This window comes from Alligator sinensis, unplaced genomic scaffold (assembly GCF_000455745.1).
Source record: "Alligator sinensis unplaced genomic scaffold, ASM45574v1 scaffold71_1, whole genome shotgun sequence".
NCBI classification, from domain to species: domain Eukaryota; kingdom Metazoa; phylum Chordata; order Crocodylia; family Alligatoridae; genus Alligator; species Alligator sinensis.
Genome location: NW_005841834.1, coordinates 4,358,172 through 4,374,540, shown reverse-complemented (window position 1 = coordinate 4,374,540; position 16,369 = coordinate 4,358,172). Strand labels below are relative to the sequence as shown.

The 16,369-nt window shown below is 41.0% G+C and overlaps 2 protein-coding genes across 3 annotated transcripts in view; both read left to right on the top strand.

Annotated features, from left to right (window-relative positions):
• Positions 1–4,502, top strand: part of TMEM70 (transmembrane protein 70) — a gene marked incomplete at its 5' end in the record, with an annotated part of 7,172 nt that extends 2,670 nt beyond the window's left edge. The window contains one exon of the mRNA XM_025200456.1: positions 3,620–4,502. Within this exon, the coding sequence (XP_025056241.1) occupies positions 3,620–4,041 (422 nt within the window). The remainder of the gene's footprint in view (positions 1–3,619) is intronic.
• Positions 4,503–9,576: 5,074 nt separating this feature from the next.
• LY96 (lymphocyte antigen 96) overlaps positions 9,577–16,369 on the top strand; it is a 15,105-nt gene continuing 8,312 nt past the window's right edge. For both annotated transcript variants that reach the window (XM_014518778.2, XM_014518774.2), the window contains exons 1-3: positions 9,577–10,974; positions 12,267–12,356; positions 13,641–13,769. In XM_014518778.2, coding sequence (XP_014374264.1) covers positions 10,758–10,974; positions 12,267–12,356; positions 13,641–13,769 — 436 coding nt within the window. In that variant the 5' untranslated portion in view covers positions 9,577–10,757. The remainder of the gene's footprint in view (positions 10,975–12,266; positions 12,357–13,640; positions 13,770–16,369) is intronic.

Sequence of the window (16,369 nt, the reverse complement as noted above, 5' to 3'; positions counted from 1 at the left end):
CGCCGCTGCTTCGGCTGGCCGGTGCAGCCCTGGCCGGGCTCCTCCCATCCTCAGTAGCTCATGGGAAGCTGGCTTCAGCAGCATGCTGCTCCGAATGGGACGGACCCAGCCGGGTCAGCACCGGCCAGGAAAAGTGGCATGCAGCTGAAGCTGGCTTCCCACATGCTGCTGGGGATGGGAGGAGCCCGACCGGGTCTGCACCGGCCAGCAGATTGGTATAACGTGACAAGCCTATGGTTGGTCAGGCTCCCTAGATCTGAGACCTGATGTAGGCTATGGCACAGAGACTCACTCTGGAACAACGTGCTAATAAACTTGTGTCTGTACCTGCCAGGAACCCAAGTAGCAGGCGGTTGATACCTGGTAAGCTCATGTGAGTAAAGACTGCTTGTTGCTTTCTGTGTGGCCTTCAAAATGTTTTTATCCTACTAAAATATGCCATACTTTGTGAGAGTCATTGCCTCTGTATGAGAAAGTAGAATCATAGCCACTGAACTAAATTCATGCCCTGTGGGAATAATCACAATTCAGCGAAATGGGCAGGAAAGAAAAGCCGGAGTTCTAAGTGTGCACCCTAAAAGAGGCCATGAAAGAGTCAGAAGCACAACCTTAGAACCAGGACAGCTATCCGGTGATGGCAGTCCAGTAGGCATGATGGGAATGCTCTACTCTCATGAGATTTAGGAAAGCAAGAGGACATAAGAGCAACATGTAGGCAGAGAGAGTGTAGGGCCTTGGAGCCATGTTAATAAGTGAGGACAACTGTGTTCCCACTAATTGTGGGTACAGCTTCACTAGCTTCAAGCAACTCAAACCTGCTGCCAAAAAATAAGCCCTTCCTACCCACTTATACTTTCCCTGCTCTGAACTGGAAATGAGGCAGTGAGAGCCCTTCTAGGGTGGTCCAAGGACAGTAGAAGCAGATCACACACAGAGAGTGAGAGATGTTCCCAGAATGTCCTCACCACCACATTTCTTCTGAAAAGCAGGGATATCCTGAGGTTCATTTAATGTTTGTAAAATGCTTGGAGAGTCCCACATACATGCACTGCATAGAAATGCAAAATATTTGGTTGGCACCTTGGGCTGAGATTTTCAAAGCTGAATCAAAAGGCCAACTTCCATTAAAATAAGTGGGATTTAGAGGGCTCCAAATCTTTTATGACAACTTTGTAACATGCCTATCTACCCCTTTTTTTTTTTTTAAATCTCAGCCATAGTTTGAAACCTCAGCCAAAGAACATAAGAGCATAAAAAGTGCCATGCTTGGTCAGCCCAATGGTCCATCTAGCTCAGTATCCTGTCCCAAACTGTGGCAGAGGTGGATGCTATAGAGGGAGAGTTTTGAACTGGTTAGACCCATTTCATTGTTACTTCTTGCAACTTCATTGGTGTCAAAAGTCACATGACATCACTTCCTGATGTGATACCACTTTCTGTGAGATCTTTGAATATGGCTCACCGGCCCACTGAGTGATAAAAAGTTCTTGATCCGGCCCCACATTCAACAAGCTGGACACCCCTGCTCTAAAAGGTCCTCTGTGAAATTTTATTCTATCATTGAAATACCTCAGCGACCAATTTTTGTAGCACTTTGTAGTATTTGTACATCCTTATTTTACCCTAATTCAGCAAATAGTTAGAAACATGCTTTATATTATTGTTGTGCGTAATGGGATTACTCCTGCTAGGAAAGTGCATACACATAAGAGTTTTCTGGATCAGGGTCTCTTGTTATGGTAGGAACATACCTTAGAATTATTTTTTTCTTTGCCCCAATATACAACACTGTTGTGTTTTTGTTTTGTTTTTTTATTTCTTTGGGTGGGGGGACGTGAGATGGACAGACAGACTGGTTTACATAAGACTACTATCAACTCTCCTACTAAGAGAGGTTCTTAGAAAGTGTATTGTACAACATGACTAAAAATAACATTTGGGAGTTCCACTTTTCTCTTCCCTTTGACATTTGAATGTGATAAATTTGCAATTCTTTGTGTTATCAATGATTGAACAATGATTTGAAGTGCCACTTCCCTGCTCCCAAATCCTCCCCGTGAATAATGGCTGGACAGATCCTGAACTGGTCCAAAGCCCACTGAAGCCCATGGAATGCATGCATTCTTTTTTATGTCAGTGGGGGCCCTGCTACATGTACAGGTAAAGATGCAATGGGATCTAATGTGCTGTTCACAAAATTGTACCTCCTGCCATGCCACACATGTATAGCAGGAGGCATGATTGTGGGATCATGCATTAGATCCCATTGTGCTTTATTGTGGACAGTTTTGCCTTATTGCCCAGGCTCCCCCTGCACCAACAAGAAGCAAGCTCCCATGGCTGGGAGGGGCTCCCAGCCACAGGGGCATCCCATACATCTCTGCAGCTGGGAGATGCAGCTGTTGCAATCCCCCCATTCCCAGAGGGCTCCATGCACTCTTGTGGCTAGGAGACACAGCTGCTGCAATCCCCTACCCAGGGGGACAGAACACACCCTTGGGACTTGGGAGATCGCAGCTGTGGTTGCTGGGACCCAGTGTCCTGCAGCTGTGGTTGCTGGGTCCTGGCAGCCATGGGGTGCTGCTGGGATCCAGCATCTGAAGCTACTGGACACTGGGTCCTTGCAGCTATGGGGCGCTATCAGGACCCAGCATCCACAGCTGCCCAGTGCTGTGAGTCCCCTTAACTGCAAGACTCCCAGCCCCAGCTGTGCAACCTGTGGCTGGGAGCCTGGTCAGCTGATGAGGTTCCCAGCTGCAGGGGCAGGCCCTGCTACAGGTGCAAATTAAAGCTGTATAGCAATGAGCTATAAAGTTAGTACACATTTTTGAGATCTAACTTTATAGCTGGTTGGATTTTTTATGGCATGATAGGTTTTTGCATATATAACTGGTCTCAAATTGCATAATTAACCAGTTAATTGTACAATATTTGTAACATGTAAAAGAGTCCTGAGAATTCAAGCTTATCCTAGATGCTAATATATTCAGCCTGGGCAATCCCATTGCCTTCAATTAATTTAAAAAGCGAAGGGATTGGAAGTTGCTAACCAGTTGTTTTGGTGAACTGAGGGTGAGAATCGTGCCCTCAGATGTTGTCATTTTTGAAAGATAAATGCCCAAGAAATGGTAAATACAATTCTAAACATTTGGTTAGTAGCTGTGTTGATTGAGATGCTATTTTTATTGTTCACAATGTTATTAACTTTAAAGCATTTCACTTGAGATCAAATCTAAGACATGGAAAGTGTACTCCTAAATGGAATGGAAGTTGTACTGCTGTTCCAGAGCAATAATGTACAATGGCTGATTAGTTTGCATAGTCATTGGATCGCCAGGATTTTCTCTTAACTTTTTGAAAAGCTTTGATAACTAGAACGTGACAAGCATTACATCAAGCCTAACATTTAGTTTATAAACCACAGAAGAGGTGGCAAAGAAGACCTTAGGGATCTGGCCCTGATAACTTCAGATGGATTCAGTAAAAAAGAATTTACTGGATCTTCAGTTATTTTTGCCATAGTACTAAAGCAGTAGGCATGTAAGAACAGTATGTATAAAGGACTTATGGTATAATTTAATTGGTAAATATTAATACATGATTTTTTTTCTTTTATTAGGTGTGAAGTTTTTCTCTTACAGTACCAGTATGCTTAACCTTTGCATGATGCCCTACATCTTCAGAAATGGCATTGGAGTTGAAAGTTTGTCTTTACAAATTGCCTTTTATGGACTTATTGGATTCTTTACATTTATAATGCCAGTTTCCTTGCATCTGCTTACAAAGGGCTATGTGGCTCGACTGTATTATAAGGCTGAGACAGACACATACACAGCCATTACATATAATTTTATTTTAGCAGAAAAAAAAACTGTGTTCCAGCAGAAGGATGTAAAGATACCTGGTATTAGCAAGATGTTTACAACATTTTATGTAAAAACTAAATCAATGCTTGTTAATCCAGAGCTTTTCCCATATTTACAGGATTACAACCATCTCATGGGCTATGATAAGCCTTTTCATTTTGATTTGGAGAAGTAACAAGCATCTAGTGAAAGCAAGAAATTGTGACGATTATGAATGTTATTTGTTGTCCAGTGCTTCAGACATAAAGTAATGCAAAATTCTGTAGTTTTCATAAGTGAAAGATAATTCAGTTCTTTTAATATATTTGAGACTAGAAAAAAGTTAGGTTTTATATAATTGTAAGCAGTATAATAGTGTTTCCTGAGTTAATGCACCAAATGCAGTTAAAATGTAAATAAATGTTTACCCATCTGACATGGCTAATTGTTCACTGCTTGATTTCTGTTATTTAAATCGTGGAGAGGAAAAATGCATTTGATGTTCATTTTCTTCTGCAAGCTCACCAACACATTATTTTAAAGGATGCATTCCTAGAAAACCATCCACGTTCACTGAGCATCAAGTTCATGAGTAAGAAAATTTTGAAGCATAAAAAGGGTTTTGTTATTATAAATTAAAGGTCTGTTTTTGCTGTCTTTGTGTCTGTATGCTCAGATGGTATAAGGAGATGGTATAAAAGGGAGTGGACGCTGTCCAGAATTTCTAATGTGGGGATATCCATAGCATGGAGGAGTTCCCAGGAGGCAGAGACATACTTGTTCTTTTCTGTAATTTCTGTCTGTGGAAGAAACAGGAGAATTACCTGAAGCATGATAAACTGACCATCCACAGCTGGTAGATGGTCCCTTAGGAATGAATGCCAGTTTTGCTTCATCTAACTTATAATTCCAAGATACTTTCTTCAATCTAATATCCAGGTATGAAAAAGAGAAGTAGTGCCCCAGGATCACCCTGTTCTGTGGGCAAAGCTCAGCAGTGAATATGGTCCCGCTCTTAGGTATTCCTTAGACGTGGTTTACAAAATGCATTAGAAGCCAATATCAAACAGAACCTTTTTCAGTGCTAATGAGAGCAATACAATATAACAATTTATAGATTATATTAAAAGAAATTAATTAAAAGGCAAGTGTCTTCAATCATCTAACAGTTGCTCTGTAAACTACTATCTGAAGTGTTTGTGCTGAGTGAGACTAAATTTAATATAGAACTAAGGGAAATCTTTAGACTCTTAGGGTACTTCGTTTCATAGTGTTTAGGGTCAGAAGGGACCTAAATAGATCATCAGGTCCAACCCTTTGCCCCAGGCAGGAATGAGTGCTGGGGTCATAACACCCCAGCCAAATATCCATCCAGCCTCCTCTTCCAAGACCCTCAAAGTAGGAGAGAGTACCACCTCCCTTGGGAGTCCATTCCAGAGCCTGGCAGCCCTAACCATAAAGTAATGCCTCCTGCTGCCCAGCCTGTACCTTCTCTCTAACAATTTGTGGCCATTATTCCTAGTAACCCCTGGTAGTGCCCAGGGGAACAGCCTCACCCAATTTCTGCTAGTCTCCCCGGTGAGTTTGTAAACGGCTACCAGGTCCCCTCTTAGCCTTCTCTTGTAGTGGCTGAATAGGTTCATGCCCTTTAGCCTCTTTTTGTAGGGCCTGACCTGCCCCTTGACCATGAGAGTGGCCCTCCTCTGGACCCTCTGAATGCTAGCCACATCCCTCTTGAAGTGCGGCACCCAGAACTGAATGCAGTACTCCAACTGCGGCCTGACCAATGCTGCATAAAGGGGAAGGATCACCTCCTTGGACTTGCTTGTGATGCATCTGGAGATGCACAAAAAGGTGCGGTTAGCCTTACTGACTGCTTCCTCACATTGGTGGCTCATGTTCATCCTGGAGTCAAAAATGACTCCAAGATCCCTTTCTGCCACCGTGTTGACAAGAAGGGTGTTCCCCAGCCTTGCTGGTTCCTTCTGCCTAGATGCAGCCCCCTGCACTTGTCTGCATTGAATTCCATCCTATTCTCACCCGCCCACCTCTGTAACCTGTCTAGATCTAGCTGGATTCTGTCCCTCCACTCCAGCGTGCCCACCTCGCTCCACATTTTGGTAGCATCAGTGAATTTGGACAGCATGCTTTCCACACCCACATCCAGATTGCTGATAAAGATGTTGAACAGTACAGGCTGCAGGACCGAGCCCTGGGGAACTCCACTGCCCACGTCCCTCCAGGTTGAAAACGACCCACCCACCACCACTCTCTGGGTGTAACCATCTAGCTAATTTACAGCTGTAAAGCACTTTCTGCACACTTTAAGTGTAACATCTGTACCTAACCTGTATGTTCTGTATTTGATTGTGGCCCTCTTTCTTGAATAGACTTATTCTACACAATTAGTTTTTCCTATTGCAACTGTTCTTGGTCAAGAACTTCTGAAGGGTTCGATGCACAGATGTACTGCTCACTTCTTTTTAAGTGATCACTTTTTAACATAATGGAGTAAAAAGTAGTTGTTCTAACTGGTATTTATTTTAGGCTGTATCTGCTTCTTTCTTAGACCTCAGAAAGGGCATGCTGTGCCTGAAAGCTTATCTTAACATCTCTTCCAACTGTAAAGATCTTACCAAACAAATCATGCTTCTGGAAAATGAAATGCATGAAACCAGTAAATATGCAAAGCTGAGGAAAAGCCATGAAATTCTTCCTCACTTGTGTTATGAAACTGTGATTAAGATGGAATGGGAATTCTCTACTGTGCAAATTCAAAAATTCAACTTGTATCTTAAGACCTGAAGGTCTTCATTCTGGATAAAGTTGAGCCTGTTGCAGTCTGCTTAGTATAGGGCACACTTGTATCTGCTGAGCCAGAATCCTTGCTGAACCTGTAGATAGGAGTAAGATTGTCACTCAACATAAATTTGGATGCAGCAGCCTTAGTTCTGGATTTTGAGTGCAGTTTCTTAGGGTATAAACAGAGACCACCTTTTGTTGCCTTTATAGAATAACAGAATCATAGAATCATGGAAAATTAGTGTTGGAAGAGACCTCAGGAGGTCACCTAGTCCAACCCCCTGCTCAAATTAGGACCATCCCCTACTATACCATCCCAGTCAAGGCTTTGTCTACCCAGGTCTTAAGAGGCATTAGAATGTGAAGGATTCAGTATTTCATTTCTGACAAGATAGCTGACTCTTTAAAGCATCCATAATGTGTAGGAAAAAGTATCTGCACAATCTTCAATCTTAGTGAAATGTAGCCACTTCTAAAAATCCTTGAATCTCCAGAAACTATTGATGACAGCTTCCCAACTCAGAGTATTACATTTGATATGGAAGAATTCACTACAGAAATCACTGAAGTTGATAGATAAAGAGGAATTAATCACAGAGTTAAAAATGAGTTGGTTTATTAAGTGCAGTTGTCCATGACTTGATGACATTTAGCAAACAGATAAAAAAAAATGAATCACATCCAAACTGCTAATATATCTCTAGCTGATGCTTTAGAAGGAGCAATTTCACAAGGCTCCTTGTGAAAAACAACTCAAGCAAAATCAGGTGGTAGAGATTTAAAAAAAAAATAGGGTAATTAGTTGCTGTTTATTTGTTATTTGGGTTACCATAATGTCTAAGGCAGGCATGTCAAACATACAGCCCACATGCCAGAGCTGGCCCACACAGCCTTGTGTTCTGGAGTGACCCATAGGAAGCATGCGGGGTGCACTGGATGGCCCCATGGGCACCTGTTCCAGCTCTCATCCCAGATGTGATTGCTTTGTATATGCTGCTCTGGTTCTGTGCTGCATGTGATGGCAACTCAGGGTCATACTGCACAACCTGGTGGCAGTGACTCTGGAGCCATGCTGCACAGCTCTGTGGCAGCAGCTCTGGATCTGGAATGCAGGGCGGGTCTAGTGCGGCCTGAGAACTAGTCCCCTGCCACTCATCCAGCCCCTGGGAATGGATGAGTTTGACATACCTGGTTGGTCTGAGGGCCTAAGTAAGGGACTAAGGCACACTGGGCTTTAACTAAAAACAAAAAGAGGTTGCAATGTAAATTACAAGACAAAATCAACATGTTATCACTCTCCCAGCTAGACAATAAAAAATCACCAAGATAAGAGACAACAGCTAGATATACACAGGAAGGTACAGGCCGTGCCGCAGCAACAAAGTTTGCTGCCTGGGACCAAGCCCACAGTGGCAGCCCATCTTTGCCCCACTCACAGATCTCAGGGGCACATGCCCCTACCCCATGCTTGCCTGGGAGTGCGCACAGTGGTGGGAGCTGCCGTACCCCTGTCCCCATGCCCCCTGAAACAAGCCGCTCTGGTAAGCATGATAGGCAATGGTATCAGTGCACCAGTAGCCTAATTTTAGGCATCATGACAAAGGGGAATTTTAAGGAAAAAATTGAAGGAGCTAGTGCAGAGGCTGATAAAAAAGCTCTCCCCAAGAGGGCAGTGTGGGGAAAAAGCAAGAAGGTGCTTATTTGAAATTGTGATGCTGATTTTTATTTACTAATCAAAGATGCAAGTTAACCTTTTGATAACAAAATAAGGTAGGTAGGTCATAAAGAGCCTTGTATGTGAAGACAAGTAGTTTAGGTCTGCAGTAAAGAGGAGGGATTCACTGGAAGGATCCAAAGAAAGTGGTGGCATATGCAGGAGCAGTCTAAATGACTATGGGTGGGACAAGAGAAAAAGGTGCTCTAGTAACTGAGGTGGAGATAATGGAAAAGTTTCAATTGCACAGAAACTGCAGGTGCAGGATGCAGCGGCAGTAGCAGCTGAGGTCTTTACCTTCCCAGGACCTCTGGCTTCAGGAGGGCCTGAGACCTGGGGGCCTCCATTTGAAAAATCTACTCCCTGCAGTTGTTCAGTATCTCTGAAAATTAGGTGATTAATTAGCGGATCTAATTTCAGTTTGGAAAATACTCATGCTATCATTTATCATTGTGATAGACTTTAAAACATCACAGAGATTATAGGCATATTATTGGCTCCCTTTCAGCAAAAGATCAGTAGAATGTAATTTAGCATCAAAGAAAAGTTAAAGAACCTTGTCTTTTGTGTCTTGGTAGCCATCTATCTTTTGAAGGCAAGAGAAAAGGATTGAGTGTAACCTCTCCTTGGTGATCTAGGCTTTAGCTAATTGGCTTTATTAAGGCTCATCCACATCCTATTCTAAATTTAATTTGTATGCACCAGCAATGTGTTTAACAATATAGAAGACATGAAATGAGTAGTTTCTCTTCCACAGAACGTACAATATCCTAGAAAGAAAGAAGGCATAACATAGTGAGAAACCTATAAAAGGTTTAAAAGTGAGAGTATATTTTTGTTTTGGGTTTAAATATATTTTCAGTTAACTACTTGTGACTATTTCCTCAGGAAACCCTTGTTTCTTGGTGGAAGGGGTCTTTTCTGTAAAAATCTCAGTCACAATTATAGACATTGGATTTTTGATACATTATAATCTGCCTGGCAACTGACTCCCCAGCCCAGCCCCTGGCTTCTTTACTTTTCATTCCATCCAGGAAGAGCACACACCAACTGCTGAAACTTCCTTAGCCTGATGAAGGGTTTTTGAACTCAAAAGCTTGCTTAATAACTATTCTCCAACCATTTGGGTTGGTCTAATAAAAGATATCAAATTCACCCAAAGAACCTTGTCTGCCTATGTCCTTAGACCAACACGGCTAGAACCTACACCCCTGCAGTCACAATTATGCACTTTCTCCTATTGACTAAATCTAACCTGATGTCCCTCTTGACCACTCCATTGCCCATTTATTTGATTCTTGGGCCTCATTCTCTTTTGCAAGTGGATCAATTCAAACTTGATGTAGTCCAATAATCCAGATGAATAAATAACAATAATGAGAAATAAGAGGAATGAAATCAAAAGAGAATGAGAAAAAACAGAGGATGAAAGAACAACCTTATGTGGAAGGAGGTGCTGTTGAATAATACCAATTTCAAGTGTTTGTAAGGTTGTCTTGACAAGGAAACAGTCATATTAAACAGTTTTGATGAGTTAGATACCATAATGCTGACTGACTATATATAATAGGATAAGTAATGTTCTGCATCGTATCAGCTTTTTTGTTTTAAGCTTTGTCTCAGCTGGGTGTGGTATCAAAATATCTAATTAGATTCCTCCACAATTTTATTGGAGGGGTGTTAAAGTAGTTAAAGTATCTAGGAGTCCTGCACCTTTTGCTTCAGACATATGCCAAAGACCACACCTCTTCACCCTGTTTATCCAACTAGAAATGTATACCAGGTCATTTGGGCTGACATGATTCTAGTCTATCTACACCCTTGTGGGGTACTAGCTACAGCAGATGCTGTGCCTTGACCACACTAGTCCTATGGACTTCCTAGGCAAAGGCGGAAACACAATCTTTTTTTTAACAATGTTACTGAAGCATGCTCAGATTTGGGTGGCAGAAAGTTCCATGGGATCGATGTTCTGTGACAATCTTTGGTCAATAAGAAAGTGATTTTTTTAATTGATTGAGCATAAGGCTTATAATTTTTTTTATTTCACACAATATTGCTGTCTTCAGCCATGGCAATAGTGCACTAAGATGTTTCTTCTGGTAAGTCATCTAAACTTGCTTTTATTCAATTGTGTTGATCCTATGTAGGCTTTTTACTTCTCTATTTGGTGTAATTTATTTTCTCTTTCATTATTAATTTGTGGCTTAAAACACATTGTAAACCCAAACACATTGGATCACCTTGGAAAATATGACAGTAAATACAGAAATTTCCCTTCTTTCCATAACTTTATGACAATAGTAGCTGGCAAAAATCCAGTACAATATCAACTAAGTGTACAGAGACTGTGAGGAAATACAGCCTACAAATTCCCAGAAGCCATCTGACCAGCGATGACTAAGCCTAACTTTGTTCCTCTTTCTGAAAATAAGCATTCAAACAAAATATTCACCCATATCACCCAGGCCTTATCACCTCTCTTTTTGGGAAGATACATAACCATGTTTAAGCTTGTTTTCTTCATTCTGTTTATTCCTGGATTTAGTGGCTCTCAGGGAAGAGAATTGATTTGTAGATCATCAGATATAGAACTATCATACTCCATTTGCGGTAAGTAAAGCATGGCTTATTCCGTATTTGGTGGCTTTTGCACAATAATGATTATCCCCTCAGCAAACATCTGTCTTTTCTCTTTCATTTGTTTATTTGATGAATCCAGAAAAATAAAGAAGTGATTCATTATAGATTTAAGAATAATCTTGCTTGTTCCTGGTAGTTTGAATAAAATGTATTTTTGGGATTCTGTACTTACTGTAAGATAACAAGAAATACTGTGGAAGATTTTCTTGTAAAAGCTGAGGGGCAAGGAAGAGCTTAATTTCTGAGCAAGACCAGTATGCATATTATGGACTTGGGAGAACTTAAACAACAAGATTAACTTTCTTCTCTAGTGTTGTGATGAATCAAGTTATACAACAAATATTAGATTCCAAAGTTTGAGTGATATGAAAAATAGAAGCCCTTCTTGGGTGAGTCTACTAGTCCATGAAACTGTGGTACAGTTAATTTAATCTGACCTTGTTCTCTGCTGGCTTTCTTTTATTTCCCACCACATCTTTGTTTAGTTAACTGACTCCATCTAATTCGATCCATGAATTTGCACTGCGACCCACCACACTGGAGCCCTGCACTGACAGCCAATCCCACTGAAGACTAGAGCTCCATAGGGGCAAATTGGGGCCTAAAAGCCTTCATCATATCCTCAGTGCCCAGCCCCCCACACATGCCCTACCCTCCCAAATAACAAACCCCATCAAATAGATTACTTTTTCAGCATGAGCACAGTGGCATGTTCTGCAAAGATAATATCAGCAAACTAAACACCTGCATTCTCTGGTTTTAAAATAAAGTATTAGACTGAAATATTTTCCAAAGGCAAAGGTGGGTTGATGGGCCTCTTATTAAAAATATAGATAATAGCCTTTCTAAATTTGAAGAGACATCATGTATTTTGTGCTGTATTATTCTGTATTTTATTGAATCCTGTAAAAGGTACAGCACTATGCAAGTTACTCAAGGAACAAGTCAATAATCTACCAGAATTTCATTCATAATACCTAGGATGCTATATTAATAACAAGCACATTTAAAGTTGTAACTGCTAGTGTGAGAGAGAGATTGAGTGAGTTTTGGAGAGAGGGGGAGAGAGAGCTGGGGGTTGTGAGGGCAATATTCGCAACCCAGTGGAATCTCTTATTAAATATTTAATTTCAAATTGGAATGATCTTGATTTTTACATCTTAAGTAAGTATTTAGTAGTATCATTTTTCTATGTGTACTTTTGTCATTTTATTGGAGAGATCTGTTTGTTCTGACTTTATGAAATACATTTTGTCCTTTAGATTCTATGAAACACAATTTCTTCTTTAACATAACCCCTTGCTCCCTCATTGGCAAACCACATTGGGAAGGTTCTATCTATTGGATTCCAAGTGAGTCATTGTTACGTTTATCTTTTTCCTACCAAATCTGGTAGATCATATTCTGTATTTGAAGGAAGATGAACTCTAAAAGGTTGTTTCCACCTCTAGCCCATTTCCTATATGGGAAACCTATTTTGGAGAAAATTTTCTCATGATTATAATGAAAAGATAAATCATGACGATACATAAAGAATGTGATTTTGCAAATCAAGCATGCCAGTATGCATCACAATAATGTGGCTTGCTTGTGCATGCTGTTACCATGATTGTGCACTGTGATTCTGCAACTGTATGTTTAAATCAACTGTTTGACAAACTGGCCATTCACTTGGGTAATTGCCATTCTCAACTTTTGTATACAAGTTGGGCATTCCAGTTGCACATGCACAATTTAGAAAAATCGACCTCAAAGTATGTGCTGGCAGTAAATGACAAACTCATGTTAACATTAATTGTGGCGTTTAACTAGAGCCTCCGTAATATGAAGAAATATGTCACAGATATGCAACAAAGTTTAGTCTCTAGCATTACTTTCCATAACAAAAGAAGATGGAGTGCCTACCTGTAGGGAAAAAACTATGCTCTGGCAGACACTTAGAAGTGATTATGATGGAGACTTTCCATTCCTAGCTTTCTGAGATTTTTGCAATATTCCCTATGGCTCTACCTAGATTAGAAATATAGACTATGGTTAAAAGAATGTTAGCAATCACATTTAATTCTCAGATTTTAAAACACTGGAGTAGATGGGGTTTACATTACAATATCTGACTGTAGTCAACCCCAGGCTTCTTTTCGGAAAATGCTGTTAACTGACTCCAGTAGGACAGCTCAGGTCTAAACTACAAACCAGAAGTATGACTGTGGCTCACACAGTCATATCAGAATTAGCTGAATCATTGATAGCAGCAGCATAGGTTTCAACTGTCTAGTACTTGCCTAGGATCCTGGACAGATTTATTCTCTTAGCAGTACCCCCGCCAATTAGTTTCACATATGTATTACACTCAAGAGATGTGATTTCAGCATGTGTAGACATATCTTGCATCTATCTCACTCTTGATTGCAGTGCAAACTTTTTACACATTTTGGGATGGAAAAAGCCTTTACAACTGATTTAAGTGAAAGTATCAATTTTTGCTGAAAACATTTGTGCTTTTGGTTAGAGGGAGAAGGTTGCAAAAGCAAACTAATACATTTGCCAAGGAAATACTGATGAAAAAATGTTTTCATGAAAATTGTGTTTGTGTAATTTTTTACCAATTTATCCTTTTTCTGTTTTTTTTAAATTAGGGAGTGACATCATCTTTTTAAAGATAAATCTGAGTTTATGGTATCATGATGCAAAGGCATTAGAGTGGAAACAAATTATTTGCACTGGAATTGATGATGACTATTCATTTTGTGGCACTTTGAAAGGAGGTAAACAGAAATATATGGTAGTTCTCCTTTGCCATGTAGTCTGTTTATTGGGGACAAATGAAGTTAGCTATGATACATCTTAAACACTGGTCTTATTATCAGGTTTCTCAGGGCATATTTACACCTTGATTTTGGGCAACTGCTCCCAGCCACATTAAGTGCCCCTCTCTATCTACATTATTTTATGCAGCAGTAGGTGGAGAGCCCATAAGGAACAAATGGTAGATAGACTGAATCGTAGAAGAAAAACAATTGGTAGTTCAGATTGAGACCCTCTACTTGTCTATTCTTGGTTCTTTCTAATTATAGGTAGCTGAGACAGAAAGTGGGGTACAGAAGGACTGGTAGTATACTTTCTGTGCTATGCTCTGCTGCACGTAAGGGACAAAAGAGGGAAAAGCAGGTAGAGAACTGCTGCCAAGGAGTTTGTGATGTAAATAATTTATGGATTTGGGCTAAAAAGTAGTTCCAGGAGTCATCTTAAGTAGTAGTGTAGGCATTACTCTAAAAAAAGTAACTATTTGCACAAGGATATTTGTCTATGAAGTGTTCTAGATCATGATCCAAGACAATGCTAATCAGAACTAGCTTTTGCTGGGGAATCTAGAAGTGTAAACTTCTGCTCAAACTTCTATTTCCAGCATTAGAGTTATGACAGATTTCATGTCAGCTGGTTCTTGGCAGCTAAGCCATCCACTGCTGAATAGCCATAGTCACCTCTGGTCCCAAAAAGCATGCGAGGCAGCATTCTTCAGAGACTAAGCCAGGGACTGAGAATAAGCAACTAATCCAAACTCTACCACAGATTCTTTCTTTGATTTCGATCAAATCACAGAAAGGCCAAAGTTTTCAAACTTGAGTACCTCCATTTAGGGAACAAAAATCTAATTCTGCTAAGAGCCTGCACCTCTGATGCAGGTGCTCAGCAACTCTAAATATCACCTCCATTCTGTGTATATACCAAAGAATGTTCCAGTTTAAAAGTTTTAACCTTAACCCTTTAACCTTATGCTGCAATTTCTACATCAATAGAATAGGGATAAATACATTTACTTACCTCACAAAAGAAATATGACAACTGTTATTAACATTTGTAAAGTGACATGTTAATCCTAAGCTAAGGGACCCTAATAGCTCCCAAGTTCCTGTTGGCTGGGACAACTTACCCTCCTGAAATGTCTCAAAAATGTTAGCAATAGTGCACAGACCAGGCACAAAAGCAGCTTGGCACTCTCTTCTGCAGTGTAATGCTGCAGGTGGGGGAAGGTAGGAGGACAGGACTTAAAGATACCTTTCCCAACCACATGCAATTCATTATTAGAATTATTATATTAGGTATAAAATGTACTAGGACATGGTAAGATCCCAGAACCAGCCAATTTAAGATATAGGACTACAAGCAACATAAGATGGAAATAAGAGTTATAATATACAATCAGCGTTTTCCCTGTCTTTATATAAATGTCAGCTAGACTGAACTAAAGCTCAAACAAGCTGTTGTTATGGCCAATTTCTTGAAAGCATTGCAGTGTAAAGGGTCTTGAGGAGGTGAGGTAATGACCTTATGGTTCACTTTAGATTCCAAAGGGATGGTATAAATTGGTGATAAGCAGTATTTTCTGGCTGTGGGCTAGAATGACCCATCTCAGGTCACAAGCAGTTGGGTGGCCACTAGGACCCACTCACAGCTGGCAGCTGGCTCTGTGGGCTGGATCTGGCCTGTGGGCCATAGGTTGCCAATTCAAGGTATAAAGGAACATTGAGGAACAATGTGGGAGAAGGAAATAAACAAGGTTAAATGTGGTATTACTGAGGCTAGGGACAGAAGTTACACATAAACCAGTTTAAGTGATCAGAAACTGGTTTAAACCTGTAACAGAACATAAGTTCAATGCACATAAACAAATTTCAAAAAGGCTAAAACTGGTTTAAGATAAACCTGGTTGAATGTAGTATCAGATTTAACTGATTTGAGTCAAACCAGTTTATGGAACTTGTGTCCCCGACCCCTTCCTGGTTTAAGTTAAATCAGAGTCCCCTAGCATCCCAGTATGCTTTTCTGCCATGGGCTGGGCTGTCTGCTCCAGAGAGCAGGGCTGGCCCCACCCCCTCCTCCCTAGCTGGAGCTCCAGTGGGCTGAGAAGGAGGTATAGACTGTAGCTGGGAGACAGCAGCGCCTGCCTGGCTCTCCCCTGCCCCACCCTTCCCTTGCCACTTGCTGCTCAAGCAGGGATCCTTCCTCTCCCACAGTATGGGCCCCAGCCAGCATCTGGTCATAGTCACACCACCCCCATGCTAGCTAATGCTGAGAGGTGTCTATGTGTGTGTGCCTCCAATTTCACTGAAACAAAGACAGATAGAACAGTGTCTGCGTAGGGCTTTTTGGAGCTAATCAACAGGTCAGCTGGTAATGTTCCTCCGTTCTTCCTTAAAAATGCTTTGCAAAAAGCTGTTTAAGAAGAGTGTAGCAGGACACTAAGGTGCCTGCTACTGAGAGAGCGCGGAAGACTCCTCAGGTGCTGGTTCCCAAGGCAACGGGAGCCAGCAAATGACCCACACCTGCCAGCGGTCAGCTGGCTATAAGAGGCAAGACCTGGCTC